The sequence below is a fragment of the Macrotis lagotis genome, chromosome 1 (genome assembly GCF_037893015.1).
Source record: "Macrotis lagotis isolate mMagLag1 chromosome 1, bilby.v1.9.chrom.fasta, whole genome shotgun sequence".
In the NCBI taxonomy this organism is placed as follows: Eukaryota; Metazoa; Chordata; class Mammalia; order Peramelemorphia; family Peramelidae; genus Macrotis; species Macrotis lagotis.
The window spans coordinates 650,399,438-650,416,387 of record NC_133658.1 but is presented as its reverse complement, the minus strand read 5'-3'; the positions used below and the strand labels follow the sequence as shown (position 1 = coordinate 650,416,387).

At 33.5% G+C, this 16,950-nt stretch overlaps 1 protein-coding gene across 1 annotated transcript in view; it reads left to right on the top strand.

The window, feature by feature from the left end:
- The first annotated feature begins 3,016 nt into the window (after window positions 1-3,016).
- The window catches only part of LOC141507571 (aldehyde oxidase 4-like), a 159,108-nt gene continuing 145,174 nt past the window's right edge, over window positions 3,017-16,950 (top strand). Inside the window, exons 1-3 of the mRNA XM_074215353.1 lie at window positions 3,017-3,134; window positions 6,606-6,663; window positions 11,967-12,063. Of these exons, the coding sequence (XP_074071454.1) occupies window positions 3,069-3,134; window positions 6,606-6,663; window positions 11,967-12,063 (221 nt within the window). The 5' untranslated portion in view covers window positions 3,017-3,068. The remainder of the gene's footprint in view (window positions 3,135-6,605; window positions 6,664-11,966; window positions 12,064-16,950) is intronic.

Sequence of the window (16,950 nt, the reverse complement as noted above, 5' to 3'; positions counted from 1 at the left end):
TAGGCTAAGTACCTAGCATCATGAAAGGAGCATAATAATTTATATTAAAGTATCTAAAACTCTGTCAATATTTGGTAAAAATAAGATCCATGGGCAATGCTTTTTTTCAATGAATGTGTTGCAAGGATAGATATGTACATGATATGTACAATATGTACAATTACAACTCTGAAATAGTTCCAGAAGAAGAGATCCAAAAGAATTCAAGACCCCAAAATTATCTGAGTGGAGATATGTTGAAGGAGAAATATCAGTCTTTGTTTTTAATATCAGGAAAATATCAGTTGTGCCTATCTATATTCTCTGAGGGCTTCCATAAAACTCCAATCAGATATAAATTCCCTCCTGTTGTTTAATGTAACTTCATTGTTAAATGTAAATTAACCAAGATAAGAGCATACTCACCTCATCCCTTTATCCTCCCTCCAGTTTCCTGCTTCTCAATCTTCCAAAGTGGATACCTGGCCCCCGTCATGTAGAGGGGATGGGGTCCCTCTTTAACTCTGCACAAGAAAAGTTTGGCCCACTTTATTTCCACATCAGATTCTTTCACACAAGTCTGAGCCCAACATCTCTTATGGATGTTTCCTTTTCGCTTTCCCTCAGGCATTCTTGCTTAGCCTTTTGTTTTTCAGTCTGTCCTCAAGTAACTTACTGTCCAGGAAAAAAAAATAATCTGTGAATTTTACAGGTTTATGAAGTAAAAATCCTGAACCTTCTCACCTTCAGAGCTAATCATGATCTTTGTGGTGACATCACCCATTCCCCTTCATCAGTATCATACAATAATATACAATAAGCAATGACTTATTAACACAGTACACAAAGTAATATAGCAGCCAGAAAATAATATATGACACCATCTATTGTTATATAATGAATTTGTTCTTAATATGCACCACAACAATAGGCATTGTCTGCTCCATGAGCTTTCTTCTTTAATCATTATACCTCAGGTTTTATAAATTTTCTTAATCCACAGCTGTTCTGTTATAAACTGTTGCCTGCTCTGAATCCTTGGGGACATCAGACCTATTGGTATTAATTTCTATCTAGAATTTGTGCATAACCCAATCTATTATTGCCTTCAAGTATTGCAAATGGTCTCTGTTCCCCAGAAGCTTCCACATCTAGAGTTTTAGTTAGGAAAGGAGAAATCTCCGGATTTAGCCTTTCTTTCTCTATCTAGATAAAAGTTTCTTTCAGACCAAAACATATGAGTTGCTATATCTCAACAAATGTGTTCTCTACAAGAGCATGAATGAACTCTTCTAAGAGAATGAATATAGAAAGTAGAGTAGAAAATAAGGACAGATCTTTGGGAAAGACACAACTTACCAAAAGTCATAAGAACTAAGATATTATGGAGGCATGAGTAATAAGAGGAGAAAGAAAAGAAGCAAACAGAGGTTTAAAGATAAAAATAGTGTTCTGTTATGAACACCCAAAGAGGAGAAACTCCAAAAAGGAAGTAGCTAATGATTATGAATTCTGTTGAAAGGTGAAAAATGTTGAGGACTAAAAATAGATCATTGGATTTTTCAAGAAGGAAGTCATTGGCAACTTGCTAGGTAGAGAAGTGAGGGTTGTTTCACTGTACCTGTCCATCCTTACATTTAGTTTAGTACAGAATTTGTTGGAGGAACTGAAACTAGGAAAAATTAAATATGGGAATTTTGAAAATGAATCAAGGTGGGTGGGGGTAAGTAAATAATAAAAATACTTTAGAAATACATTTTCACACATTTCCCCATTTAATTTCTTTCTATATTGGCACTCTCTCTGTTTACAAATATATCCAGATCATTAAAGACTCTACTATTAGTTTTACTTTGTTACTACTTACCGTGACCTTCTGCATCTGCTCTTTAATCTTCGTTGACACCTCGGTAGAAATATAAGTAGACTTAAATTTCTTTTTGTGGAAATTTATGAAAATTTGTGAAATTTAGAATTTGTTGCTAATTTTAATGGTGTTTCCATAAAATTGGTTGTTAAGTTTCATTCTGGGAGTGGAACAAAAATTTTTATTCATTCTTCTTCATTAAATCATTATTCATGTAAAAATGTGAATTTTTCACATTTCAATGTAAATAATTTAATGGATAGATCTAAGCATTTTGTACTTTGAAATACTTATTTTAAGTAAAGAATCAGTACAGTGAAAAAAATACAAGAAAACATTCCCTCTTTATAGAGATGGTTATTTATTGTTATTTACAGCTCTGAACATTTTACCCCTAGAAAGAACACTGGATTTGGAATCAAAGGACCAGGTATCAAATTCCCTGTCTGTCAATTATGTCAACTTAGATGATTCATTTAATTTCTGTGGACTTCAGTTTCCTCAGGTGGGGTTTTCACTAAATGATCTATTAGGTTCCTTTTGAGCTCTTAAATCTTATTATTTTTAGATTTTTTTAGTTTTTTTTTCTTTTGCAAGGCAATGGGGTTAAGTGCCTTGCCTAAGGCCACATGGTTAGGTAATTATTAAATGTCTGAGACCGGATTTGAACCCAAGTACTCCTGACTTCAAGGCCGGTGCTTTATCCACTGTGCCATATTTTTAGATTTTAAATATTTTCAGTCTATTAAATTTTTTTCTTAAATGTATTAATTCTAAAATATCCTTATATTCTGAGCCTATCCCATCCCCATCCCAAACTTAGATGAAATAAGTCCAAATGTGAGTGCTAAAAGTATTAAAATTTAATTACTAGGTATTATAGATTTATGAAATGGTAGATTAAAATTTAAAAAACCTATTAAAAGTTAAGCTGCATTTATTATATGTAGTCAAAATTAATTTGTATTATTATGACTTCATTTTACATGAATTTTCCTGAGTAAAGGATACTTCTCATCCAAATTGGACATGAAAGAAGAATCTACAAATTGCATGAAAGAAAGGGTGGATAACTTTTCTAACAGTTATGAAACAATTATCAGCAGTGTGGGAGGCAACACTAATTGCACCATTTGGATGCATATAAATAACTTCCCTATCCTCATTTTGGAACATTCTCCTATTGTTTTACATAGCTAGATGTTGGCAGCTGAGCTATTCTATGATAATGACCTCTACTACTCCTCATCAGTCTGATCATCTGATTTTCTTTGTGAATGGAAAAAAGGTGAGTTTTGGAAGTGGTTTTAAAGAATTGCCATAGATGTTATTTAAACAAGGACTTAAGATACAGCTATATTTTCTTTAGTTAGATAGTCTCTCATCCTTTTTCTTTTTTACTCATCTTATTTCCTTTCCAGTATAAAAAAATATTTCACATCTAGCTTTTTTGTATTTGGGAACTGAGTTACTGTTAGATGTACTCTAGATATGTTCTAGAAATCAAATATTAATGTGATTAGTTTGCTTCCTTTTTTCTTTTGCAATTGGTAAAGAATGATGGATGGAATGTAATTTAGCAGATATACAGTTTTAAAATCTTGTCCAACTATGTATGAAATTTATGAAATTAAACTTTGATATGACTGAGTTCACCAGGGCTATTATAATAAACATTTGCTATAGCTATGATAGTAATAGCAATAGAATGAGAACAAACCAACCCTTCTGAGCAAATTTTACTTGTCTCAGAGTGAATTCTAGCAAGTTAAATTAATCTACAGATCAATCTAGAGACTAAAATTTTCACAGATTCCCTCAGTTATCTGAGTTTCTTTCAGTTTCTCCTTGTTTACTGTCATAGAGAAAGTCTTTATCAGTAGAGTATTCAATATTTATTTATCATGTAGCAATGGTAGAAGGTTTTTAGGATATGTATTATCTAAAAGGTCACATTTGTCTCTATTTGCACTATATGGTATGGCAATTTGCCTATACTATATCCTGAGTGAGCTTAAGGCAAATAGAATTTAAGAAAAGAAAAAGTGGGTTTAATTCTCCAAAGAATCAAGTCATCAACATTTTCTATTTTCCTTTATTTTGCCTGAATGAAATTGTCATGTGGCAGTGAGTTGGTTAATGGATTAGAATTCTAGAATTCTTTGCAGTCCAGAAGACCTTGAATATCCTGTTTATGGGTTTTAAAAATTACAAGTATCACCCTATAAAATTAATTCAGTTTCAGTTTCCTAATCTGATAAGTAGGGATAATATAGCACCTACCTCATAAAATTGTGATCAGGATTAAATGAATAAGATAATTTGTGGAAAGTGCTTTGCAAACCTTTAAAATTCTTAGATAAATATTAACTATACTTTTAACATTCCAATAATAATTTAAAAAACCTTTTCTAAGATATTCAATATTTTAAGTAGGTGTCATTTTTTTGTTACTTCCTTCTTTTGTCATCTTTGCTTTTTATATTTCTGAGGGGAAAGTGAGAGAGAAAAAAATGAGAAAAGACAGAGAAATTATTTTAAGGAGATTTCACCCCCCCTAAACACTTAGAAATTATTGAATGTGTGAATTGTGTGACTGTGTATGTGAGTGTGTATAAGTAGTAGAGAGAGAGATTCAATGTAGAGGATGTACATTTGTACAAATGTACAGATTGCAGCTTCTGTTCTTTAAATTATTACTCAAAAAATTAAGTGTTCTCAAATGTCCTCTTTAATATTGTATAAAGGCAACTATCTTTCTGAGATAGCTATATAAATATTTGTTAAAAATATTTAGGAGTCCTATGTTTTGATGATCTCAGGATTGAAGATAACATCCTTTTATTAATTTCTTACTGCAATTTTCAAGTTGATTAGATATAATATTCCTTTGTGAATTGGTGCTGGTACTGGTATATGGTAGATTATTTTTGCACCTATGGGTGTGCTAGATTTTGGAGAGAGAGTGATAAAAGTGCATAGAGAAAGTGAAATCAATAGTTGGACTTTGAAGGCTGGTGAAATGGTCTGGGAAAAATCACTACAGAGTGTGAAAGACCATAGGGCATCCTGGATCCTTCTCTGAAGGGAAGGGAAATATGGGATTTTGTGAATTTTTCCTTCTTCTCTGGGTGGTGTTTTGGGGGAAGTTTGTGTAATTCAGAATTTAGCTTTTTATCTATAAAATATGAATGTGGAAGTAAATGTATTAACTACAATTCTGTGCCATTGGCTTGATCTTATAACAAATGCCATATATACTAGTATGTGTATGTGAGGTCACACACAACATAAACAGGTAAGGTCCTGATTTAGACCTGTGAGGAAAAGGGTTCCCTTCCAAACTTTTGGAAGGAAAACTTAGAAGAAAGGACAAAATGCATTGTTAACAATCATCATATCTGTCCCACCGCTGTTTCTTCTATGCCACCACTTACAAATCAGTTTTCTTCCTGACTCCCCAAGCTGTACTTGGGTCATCCAAACCATAGAAGATAGGGACCTAAATCCTTGGAAAATCTCCCAGAAAATTGATTGCTATTTTTCTTTTAAGTCAGAAACTTGTGACTTCATTGATGTATGGAACTTCTGGTTTGCAGGTTCCATAGACCAGTGAGGTTTGGAATCTGCTCTGTGGCTTATAGTCATTTTGTTTCCTAGGGGAACTTAGAGGTTAAGTGATGTCCAGGATCGCACAATATATATTTTAGCCATGATGTTATATTTCTAGTCATTAGAACACATGGACTCAATCATTTGTTGTCATCTTGTCATTCATAATTTAACAATTTCGGATATATCCCTTTCTCTTCACTCACACCACCACTGTGGTGTGGTCTCATTCACCTTATTTCATCACTATTGCACTATTGGTCTTCTTGCTTCAGGTTTTTCCTCTTCTCTAATCCATTCTCTACTCAGCTGCCAGTGTTTTTCTTAAAGCATAGGTGGGGTCATGTCACCCTCTCTACTAAATAAACTGTAATGATTGCTTAATATTTCCAAGATCAAATATGAAATCTTTTGTTTAAAGACTTTTATAACTTGATCCCTTCTTACCTTTTAATCCGCTTATACTTTACTTCTTTCTACATACTCTATTATAAGATAGTCTAACCTACTTGCTGTTCTTCCCATGCCACTCTCCATAGTACAATTCTGTTTTTTGTCTCTGGGTATCTTCCTTGCCAGAAATGTTCTCCCTTCTCACAACCACTTCCTCTCTTCTCTGGTGTCCTTTAGGACTCAGCTTCCCACATCCTCGAACCGTTTGTCACCTCCCCCACTTACTAGTGATCTAATGATATATGTTATATATATATATATATATATATATATATATATATATATATATATACATATATATGTAATTGTTTGCTTGTTGTATCCCTGATTAGAATATGTGCTTTTTGAGGGAAGAAAATGTATTCCCCCCCTTGTTTGTATTCAAAGTGCTTAGTACAATGTCTGTATTACTTTATATTGTTTGTTAACTGACTAGTAAGGATTCACAATGAATGATAAAAAAGAATGCACAATGTTAGTCACTTTGAAAAGTCCTAAGAAACTGATATCAAGCTAGGATGTCTGTTGCAGGATTTTATGATATTAGATGACAAAATTTCAAGGTTTAAGAATATCAGTTTTTCCCATTAGGAGAATCAAAATAATGCCTAACACAGCAAAATGAAAATTAAGTAATATGATTAGGTTGGCTTCAGTATATTATAATAACCTTTCCTCTCATTTCTAAATGCAGGTTGTAGAAAGACATCCAGATCCTGAAGTGACTCTTTTGTTTTACCTGAGAAAAGTCCGTATCCTTACATTTTTTAACTTCTCTAGTACTGTGATGAATGGAATTTAAAGTGTCTAAAAATCCTTAAAATAAGTATAAAAACAAGAAACAAAGTATATGCAATTAATGATACATTTCGAAATTTCAGTTGAATTTGTAGGGGTTGGAGTATTCCTTTAGATAGAGAAAAGTTCTTTCCTTCCTTCTTTCCTTTTTTTTTCTTTCTTCCTTTGAAAAAGATAAATCCTTTGTCAGAGGATATGTTCTAATTTTTGGTTTTAAAAACATGTTCTTTATCTTTGGGTAAATATTACTTTAAATGACAGTTCCCTGTGAATAGAGATTGTTTAATTCTCTGTTTTTGAATTCCAAGTGCTTTTGCCAATATCTTGAGGTAAGTGTTTAATATATCTATGTTAATTAATTAATTTGTATGTTGACTTTGATAGTAAATATGAGTGTATAAGTGCTATTTTGAAATTGATTGTATCTAAAAAAGAGTTTAATAGTTTGTGAGGCTATATTAATAACAAGAAACAATTATTAACTTCTTTCTGCTAAGCACTGGGTTTAAGAACTGAGAAAACCATATTCAGTTTAGACAGTCCTTGACCTTAGGGAGCTTGAAGTCTAGTTCTTTCAGGATTTTTGACTTTGAATCTTTTCTTTATTGGGACAAAATAAAAATGTTTATAAATATACTTGAAAATTTTACAGCATAACATTATGCCTCTGTCATAGATTCTTTCAAATCAGGCTAGCATTTATAAGACTTCATCTAAGACTGTATACTTGAGCTTAGTGCTATATCAAAGCAAAAAAAAAACCCCAGTAATTACCAAAGAACTCCCTAATACCACATCCTCAAGTCCTTTGATATAACATTCTTGTTCTCACAAAATGATTAAAGTTATTGAGGGTGTTTAAAGGAACTTTAAAAATATTCAAGTAAAATACTATACATAAGTCAAGTACTGGATACAGTGATATTGAAAGTCAATTCATATATTTATTCTCCATTTTATTTTTTTAGGCTAACCTATACTTTTCCTCTAGGTTTTTCAGAAGTTAATTCACTTAGTCAAGACTATAAATCTCAAATCTCTTGAGTTGCAGTACATTATATTACACTGCCCCTTTCCTCCCCTGCCCCAAATTTTAACAAATTGAGCTGATTCCATGGTCTTACATCTCACATCATTATATAGTTCAGCATAATTACTATGTCCTACCAGTTAGACCATACCTTCTCATTCTTCTTTGTTATGTCTTCATCTAGACCATTCCCATTAACCAAAAATATTCCTCAAGACTATGGATCCCCTTCTCTTTTCTTTCTCTTTAATTTTCCTTGGTGATCTCATCAATTCCTATAGATTTAATTATCTTATGCCTATGATTCTCAGATCTATTTATTCAGCACTAACCTGCTTCCTGATCTCTAGTTGTATATCTCTAACTGCTTATTAGGCAACAAAAATTAGAGATCCTACAGGCATCATAAACTCCACATGTTCAAAACTGAACTCATTATCATTATTCCCAAAGTCTCCCTTTTTCCTATTTCTGTCAAGAAGATAATCATTTATCTACTTTTACAACAGAGGTATCATGCTCAATTCCTAACTCTCTCTCTTATACTACCATTATATGGCAGTTGCCATATGTTGTCAATTTGATGGTTCTGTTTTTTTTATACCATCAACTATATGTATATATCACCTTTTTTCCCTTTGATACTATCGCCATTTTGGTGCAGACCCTCATTAAGACATGATTAGACCATTGCCATAATCTGCTGATGTCCTCTCGGCCTCAAATATCTTCCCAATACAATCTCCACTCAGTTGTCAGATTGATCTTCCACAAATGCAGGTACCTCTGTGTCACTATTCTGGTCATTAATTCTAGTGGTTCCAAAAATGGATCAGTAACTTCCTGTATCAAAAATAATTTCTTTTTGACTTTAGGTGTCCTTTAAAACTTAGATCCATCCACACTACCTTTCTATTCTTCTTATACCTTAATCTTTTCTACTATATTCCAATACTTCTGGCCTGTTTACTCTTCCTTACACTATACTTTCCATTTTTCAACTTTATGCATTTTCATTGACTATCCCTCAAGTCTGGCAGTCACTCTTCTCACCTCTAGTCTCTTACTTACCTTCCGTACTTCATGTCTCAGCTAAAATCCCACCTGTATTTAACAGGTCTTTTCTGATCTTCCTAAATGTTTAGTATCTTCCCTATGCCTATCTACAACTTATTATGTCAATAATACCTTTTTTGGAATATATTTGCTAACATATTGTTTCCCATCAATTGATTGTGAGTTTCTTGAGGGCAGGAAGTGTTTTATCTTTTTTTTTTTGTTTTTTTTGGTAACATTCTCACCACCCACCCCCAGCAGTTAGCACAGAGCTACTGTGTACTTAATAAATGCTTTTTGACTTGATCCGATCTAATTTATGCTGCTATTCACCACCTTTGTGACCCTGTGCAAGTCACTTCACATCTTTGAATATGGGTTTCCCATCTTCCATGTTCAAACTAGATAATAATTAATATGCCTTCTACCTATTTTCCAGATTTTGATTTCCATATCTCTGGTAAATTAATATATCTATACTTTTGACACAAAAACTTTTGAATAATAATAGCAGAGATTCACAAATAATCACAAATATAGTCAGGAGCACCTAATAGAAGTTGAAAAGAGAAAACGTTTTGTCTGTGTCAGGCAAAACTTCCTCCAGTGTTGTCTCAAAATGGCAGAGACCTCTTAGAAAAGTGGAAGATTCTTCTCATTGGAGATCTTCAAGTCCATGTTATTTGATTACTTGAAAAGAATATTGTAGTAGAGAGATTCTTTTCATGTGTTGGTTAGACTAGATGGCTATTAAGATCCTTTTCAACTCTAAACTCTATAATTTCAGTTCTGTGTAACCTGTGTCCCAAAGTCCATTGGTTTGGGTGCTTTCCCTCATTGGTAGAAATCAATGCTATAAGCCTATATGAAGAGCAAGGCAGAATTGGTGGAACCAGGAAAGAGGAGAACTTTGTTCTATACACTCTGTAGTTTCTCCGAGTCTCTTCAGATTCTTTGGGCTTGGCAGTTGTTTAGGTGCTTCTGCCTTCCAGCTTTGAGAAAGAAAATAGATGATGACATTCCTACTTACATTTGCTGAAAATATAATAAGACTCTAGAAAGAAGACCATATAAGAGGAGTGGGAAATCTATATATGTCTCTCTATCCAAATTGATACACTGGGGAAGTTTCCCTTTGGACAAGATCTGGTACACTTTCTTTTGGTTAAATTGAATTATTTCACTCCCAAAGGAAAAAAAAAACTCCTTCACTCTTTATTGTCTGGATTATGTTCTTCTATGTATACCTTCCCTGATTTCTTTTTTTGCTATTAAATTGGATAATTTTCCCCCTACTTTCTATGTGTATTCATTGTGGAACTGGTGTTAAGTGGAAGTAAGTGATAAGTAATATGTGAAGTTTAGCTCGAACCTGAAAACCATATCTGCTGAACTAATATTTAAGTGAGCATATATTTCTCTCTGAGGAGAGAGAGAAAAATAGCAACCTTTGACTCCTTGTTGACCTGCTTCCCCTCCTGGAAGGAATCAAAGTCTACTTTTGACAAGGGAAGAAGGGACTAGAGATAACTTTTATATCTTCTTTAAGTCATAAAATGATACCCTTCCTGATAACTTTTATATCATTTTTTCCACGTCATATAATGATACCCTTCCCCCAAATTATAAATGGGAGTATAACTTCACTACATCAGTGACATATTTGTTGTGTGACTTAGCAATTCTTTTACTCTTTTTGAATTTTGGTTTCCTCATTTATAAAATGAAAGAATTGATTCAAATTATCATTAAAGTAATATTCAGTTTTCAGTTGTATGATCCTCTTACATAATTGTAAACATATTTTATGTTATATAACCAATGTTTTGCTAGTTTAGAGATCTTGAAGTTTATGTAAGTTGCAATCAAAAGATATCTAAGGCACAATTACAAAATAGACATGATCTGACACCTGTGCTTTACTCCTTCCCTTAAAAAAATCTCTTATACTTTTCTTCCTTCCTTCCTAGACTTTTTAATGTTTTTCTTTTGTTATGCAAAATGTTCAACTTTGATTATTCAGTAGAAATGTCTATACTTTGAAATTACCATTCTTTCTCTTCTCTTTTCCTAACTTTTCCAGGAAAGCTCCTATTCCATCCCAGGAATAGTTAATGTACTGATTCAGAAAGATGGTGTTTTCAGCATAGAACATATCCATAAAATGAATTCTCTATGAAAATCTTACCCTGATGCCTCTTCCTAGTCTGGAGAAAATACTGGGTTCTTTCAGATTGTGACAACAGAACACAAACTTTGTCTAGTTTAAAATGTTTAAATAGGTAACTGGGTGATAGATTGGATAGAAGACAAAGCCTGCTGTGTTCAAATTTGGCCTCAGATACTAGCTTTGAGACCCTGGGCATAACACTTAACACTGTTTACTTCAATTCTTCATCTGTAAAATGAACTAGAGGAAATAGTAAACCATTGGATAAACTCACAGGATACAAAAAAATTGATCAGTTTATACTGTCAAACTAAAATAGATATATAGAATCCTGAGGGATATATATTTACTTGGAAAATCATAAATTAACAATATATATAGTATTGCAATTTATTTTGTTAAACTATTTGCTAATCCTTCATTTGGTTCAGTCACACATGAGAGTTTCCTTGGGAGTTGGGTCTGGGGTAATGGAGGGGCGGGGTTACAAGTTTGACACCTCTGATTTAAACAGTTCATTCGGAAGAATATCAAGGAAAACAAATTACTTGCTTTCAAATTTAAAAAAAAATGGTTGAGTGGAAAAAAATATTCACTCCTCAACCAACTATGGTAGTATTACAGGCTCATAGCTTTATAGATATTTCTTCTTTCCTCTAAATGCATTAATGCTAAAAAACCCACTAAAACTTAAGAATTTCTCCAAAAAGAAAGGGTTTGTGGCTTGGCTTGATCTTAGTTCTCCAACTTAAAAGAATTGTAACTTTGAGCAAATCTTTACATTTCTAAGGCCCTAGTTTCCTCAGCTACATAATGAGAAAATTGGAATGAATGATCTCTTAGTTATCTTTTATCTATGTAAATCTCTGATCTAAGATATGGGAAAGTTTGTCATTCAGTAATCATTTTTTGGACTTGTGACTTGTTAGGTATCAATGAAAAAACTTAAAATGAAATAAACATGTCCATATCCCTATTTCCTTAACTACTTTCTTTTCCAGTCTCCCTAACAGGAACCAAATATGGTTGTGGAACAGGAGGCTGTGGAGCATGCACAGTAATGATATCAAAATACAACCCAGTCACCAAGAAGATCCAGTATCCTTTGTAATGATACATTCTGGGGAATTTGGTGGTTGAGGGAAGGAGAAAGGAGTAAATACCATAGGAATTTTGTCTGAGATTCATTCTTCTTTGATTGACTCTCATTAGATACCTTAAATTCCCCTAATGCTGCATGATTCCCTAGCTATAGGATTCACTGGATTTATTCTTTCTGATAATTCCCTTGACCATAAAATTTCCCTGCTTTTAGTTATCATGGTTATAGGAAATATTATTGCACAATCCAAAAAAATCTATGCATTGTTCGTGGGAGCTTTTTGGAAATCATATATTAACTCAACATTTTCACTGAGGATTAAGTAGGTTGGATTTTAAAAAAAGTAATAAATACATAGTTAATTTTTCTGTGGTATGTATGCTCTCAGAAGTCAGTTCCATTGATGTAATTTTGAAAGCTTCATTTGTTGATTGCTTGACTGATACTTTTTATATTATTGAATTCTGTTCTTAAGTATTGCTATACCAATATATTCTGCATTAGTGAGTCCTGCAGAATCAATGATAGCAAATTTGATGTCAGAAATCTGGAATCTCTAGATAGTTATGGTCTAGTAGAAATGTTCCCATTGTTCTTTTGCATTTAAACTGACCTAGAGATTGCTTGCCTCAGGGAATGCCTCAGTTATTTATTTCCTTTATACCTTTGTAATAAATAGTTCTTTGAAAAAATGAAAAAAAACCCACTTCCAATTGCCCAGCAAGACTGAGGGTTAAAAGGATCACAGAATTTAGAGGTCAGTATTTTCTCAATATCATTTAAGCAGTTATTTTCTCTTTGGTAATGTCAACAGACAATATGAATTATCTTTTAAAAAGGTCTATTTGTTAAAAAGATATAGCAAGAACCAAAGAAAAAAAACACCCTAAACTGGAGCACACTATTCCAGGCTCATTTTTATGTATAACATACAGGATGGGTGACCTATTCCATTTTCTTACCTAAAAAAAAGGTCACAAAAATTCACAAAACTTCCTCCTTAGTGCTGTGCTAGCTCCTCACAGGGCTCTTCAACAGTGGTTGTTGTTATTAGCAAATAAGATTTTTTCTATGAAATCCAGGTCCTAAATTTTCCAGGGTTCATTTGACTTTCAAAGTTCACAAGATTGTGTCCTGATCTATCTCCAATATGCAGTCATCTAAGATAAAAACAAAACAAAACAAAATGCATTTCCAGGCCACATTTTGACCTGAGTGGGAAGAAGAGGGGCCAGCATGGTATCACTGTCTCCCTTCACTTAACAGCAGTTTTTGTCAACAAAGTGACAAAGAGATCTTTTTTTTTTCCAGTAAAGCTTTTTTTTGGCCCTCTTAGTTCTGACTAAGCAGCTAGTTAAAAGTTCTTTTTCTTCCTCATGAAGAAACTGGAGAGGCATTAGTCATGATTACTCACAAATGTACTAATTTGGGGATAGGGTTCATTTATTAAACAATATTATGTGTTTCCAAAAGAAGGTACATTGAACTTTCCACATGCTTTGCAGAAGATAACTGCTTGGAACAGTGGGCACTGATGCGACATAGTTCCATTACACTATAAACTTACAGACCATGATTTCAGTTATACACATATTCCTCACTAACTTGAAGAAATTCTTTTGAATCTTGAAGGTTTTTTGGTTTACAGGCTCAAAACATCTTTTTTAAAAAGAACTCTAGAAATTATCTAGTTCAAAGGTTTCTTTTTACATATAACTTGACTTCAGAACCTTAGGAAATTTCTTTCATTTCTTTAATCCTCAGTTTTCTCATTTGTCAAATGATGAAACAGAGTAGTAGGGGAAATGATTAGGAGTCAGAAAATTTGCTTTAAACCCTTACTCTCTTGTAACTTATTACCTCTCTGCTCTTGACCGAGTTGATCATCTCTTCCCTGGGTTTCAGTTTATTGATCTGTAAAATGCAGTGGTTTTCCTGAAAGATTTCTATGATCTGTTCTGATATTGGAATTTTGCTGAAAATCAAATTCCCCATATCAATCTTAACACTTTAGAAAAGATTAGGATAACAAAGTCCTCTGCTTCTTTGCAACTGGAACACAAAGTGGTCTCTAGGTTAAAAAAGACTTATTATTTGATTAGAAGACTGACAAAGACAAAGTTGACCTTCCTTATAATTTTGCTTGGATTAGTCAGTGTCATAACTTGGCTGAAATATAAAATTGTCTTAGAAAAGGGAACTCTCTAGTCCTAATGAACTGACAGATTTTGATTTAGTTCTTAATGGAAGGTGAGAGACTCAGGATCAAGGCAATCCACCTCAGGCTAGGATTCCACGTTCTTACTTATTTTTGTTCAGTCATTTCAGTCATGTCCAGTCCTTTGCGCCCCCAGTTGGGATTTTCTTAGTAAAGGTATTAGAGTAGGTTCCTATGTCCTCCTCAAGCTCATTTTAGAATGAGGAATTGAGGCAAATAGTTGACTTGCCCAGGATTATACAAACAGTTAAGTACCTGAAACCAGATTTGAACTCAGGACATTGAGTCTTCCTGACATTAGACTTGGCATTCCATCCATATCTAGGAGGAGAAAGGTCTTTTCTTTCTTCCAGAAACAGTGAATCATCTTGGGAAGTTTCATAAAAGAATGAGAAACAAGCTTCTGTGCACAGAAGTCACACCCAGGGATGTGACTATAAATGTTTTACAACTTGCTTTTAGGAAAAAGAAATATAGCCTTGACACACTTTTAAAGTTTAATTGTTGTAATTCCATACTGTCTAGGCAATCAACAAAACACTAATTCATTTCTGATTTGTAGCAATTTCCAAGGTTTTAAATGCTCACACTGAAAATTGGATAATCTGATTATACAACTGTTTCCACCCATTTTGACTCCAGGCTACCAGACCACATTGTCTATTGTCTTTTAGCTTTGCCACTGCTTTGTTCAGAGTAAGGAATTGTCCTGACATTCCCCTCCTAGTAACAGATTGTGAAAATTTGTTCACAGCTGGCAAGATCAATTCCCTTGTGTACCAAGGATATTTTGAAATATGTTTCTTTCCTCTCTGTGTTATCTAGATCTAGCTCTCTAGATCAACTAGCTGCCACCTACATTCCCTAAATTGAGAATTCCCAATGAAGAGAATATTAATGTTTTCCCATGGAAAAGAAAAGGGACAAGAGTTCAGAGTGTCTTCGGGCCAGGTTTGAATTGCTGCCTGTTCTATCCCAACACACCTACTAGTTGTTGGGTCAATATCATTCTTGGTGATAGATTATGGACTGCAGCATTCTCTTTGTTCTTTTTAGCATAAGAATGGGGATAGACTGGAGAAACCCTAGGAATACTTTCTAAAATAATCCCTTAATATATATTCATTAATAGGTTGACCTACTTTTCCCTTTCTGGAAAATCAAGAGAGTTTTTGCCCTTGTGTAACTTAAAATACTTCTCTCGTGATTTTTAAATTATTAACAAAAGGTTAAATCATATTTCACAGTTTTTTTCAGTGTCTTAGAAGAATGTAGTTTATTTCAAGTTGATGACCTGAAATTCATTGCGTTCATCTAGGTGTTCATCTTTCCACTTATCAGTTCCTTAGTTGTCATTTTTTTTTTGTTTTGTCCTTCCCATGCAAGAATATAGGAAATAAAGCAAAATTAGAATCAAACAATTCTTTCTTCTCTCCATCATTATTATCATTATTCTTTTCATCATAAACAGTTATCTTATCCATTCTTTGACCTTGACCCCACTATAGCTTTTTTTTAAAACCTTTTTACTGCTTTTGGAATCATTGCCAATCTCATATTCCTTTAAGATTATTCTGTTTTTTTTTAAATTTATCACTAGCTATTTCCTTTTGCTTCTATCTACTGTAAATACTTTTTAAAAAATATCTAAGCCGCTATTGAGTTCTCTGTATATTTATATTAGTCTCATTAGAATCTGTTTCCCCCAATGAAATTATTTATGCTATTAGAGCATATTCCAATCTTCTTGGATCAAATTTCTTTATATTATGCTTTCTTTGAAATTTTGAATTCTAATTTTTCCAAATTTAAGGTATGAATCAGACTTTGTAGATTTCCCTTCTTTGCCTACTTGCACAACTGACCTGACATTTAACTATTGGCTATTTTGTGGGAAGCACTATGATGGAAAATGAAGACATACATACGCATTCACACATATACACAGAAACAGGTACAGAACTAGTTTCTATTCTCAATGACCAATTTACTGAAAGGATATGGATACAAGATAATGGATGATAAATGGAAAATAATAAAATACTGAAGCAAAGGCTTCAGGTATTAGATGGAACTTGAATTGAGTTTTGAAGGTAAGTAATAATCTTCTAAGGTCCAACTCTGGCAATGCGTGTACCAACCTCATTGTCAATGTGTACCTCCTTGGAAAGAACATGCCAAGGTAAGTGAACTTGTCCAGAGTACTCAGAACTGCTCCATTTGCTTTAACTGATAGTTCTATATTTGGATGGTGTGGTACTGGCTGATGGAACACTTGTGTGTTCTTGGTATTAATCGCTGGGTCAAAATTAGCACAAGCATCAGAGAACAGATCCATAGTATGTCGCATCTCAGCTTCAGAGGCTGCATTGAATGCACAATCATCTGCAAACAGAAGATCATGCATCAATACTCCCTCCATTTTGGCCTTGATTTGTAGCCTTTTCAAGTTAATGAATTTTCTTTCAGTGATGTAGCTGACCTTGAGGTCATGTTCATCCTCAGTGAAGGTGTTTGATAATGATTGAAAAGATCTTGCTAAAAAGCATGGGAGCAAGAATGCAGCCTTGTTTCCTCCATTGGTGACCGATAAATCTCAAGAGCATTGTCCAAAATCCAGAACCCCTGCAAGCATGCCATCATGAAACTGATGTTTAATACTGAT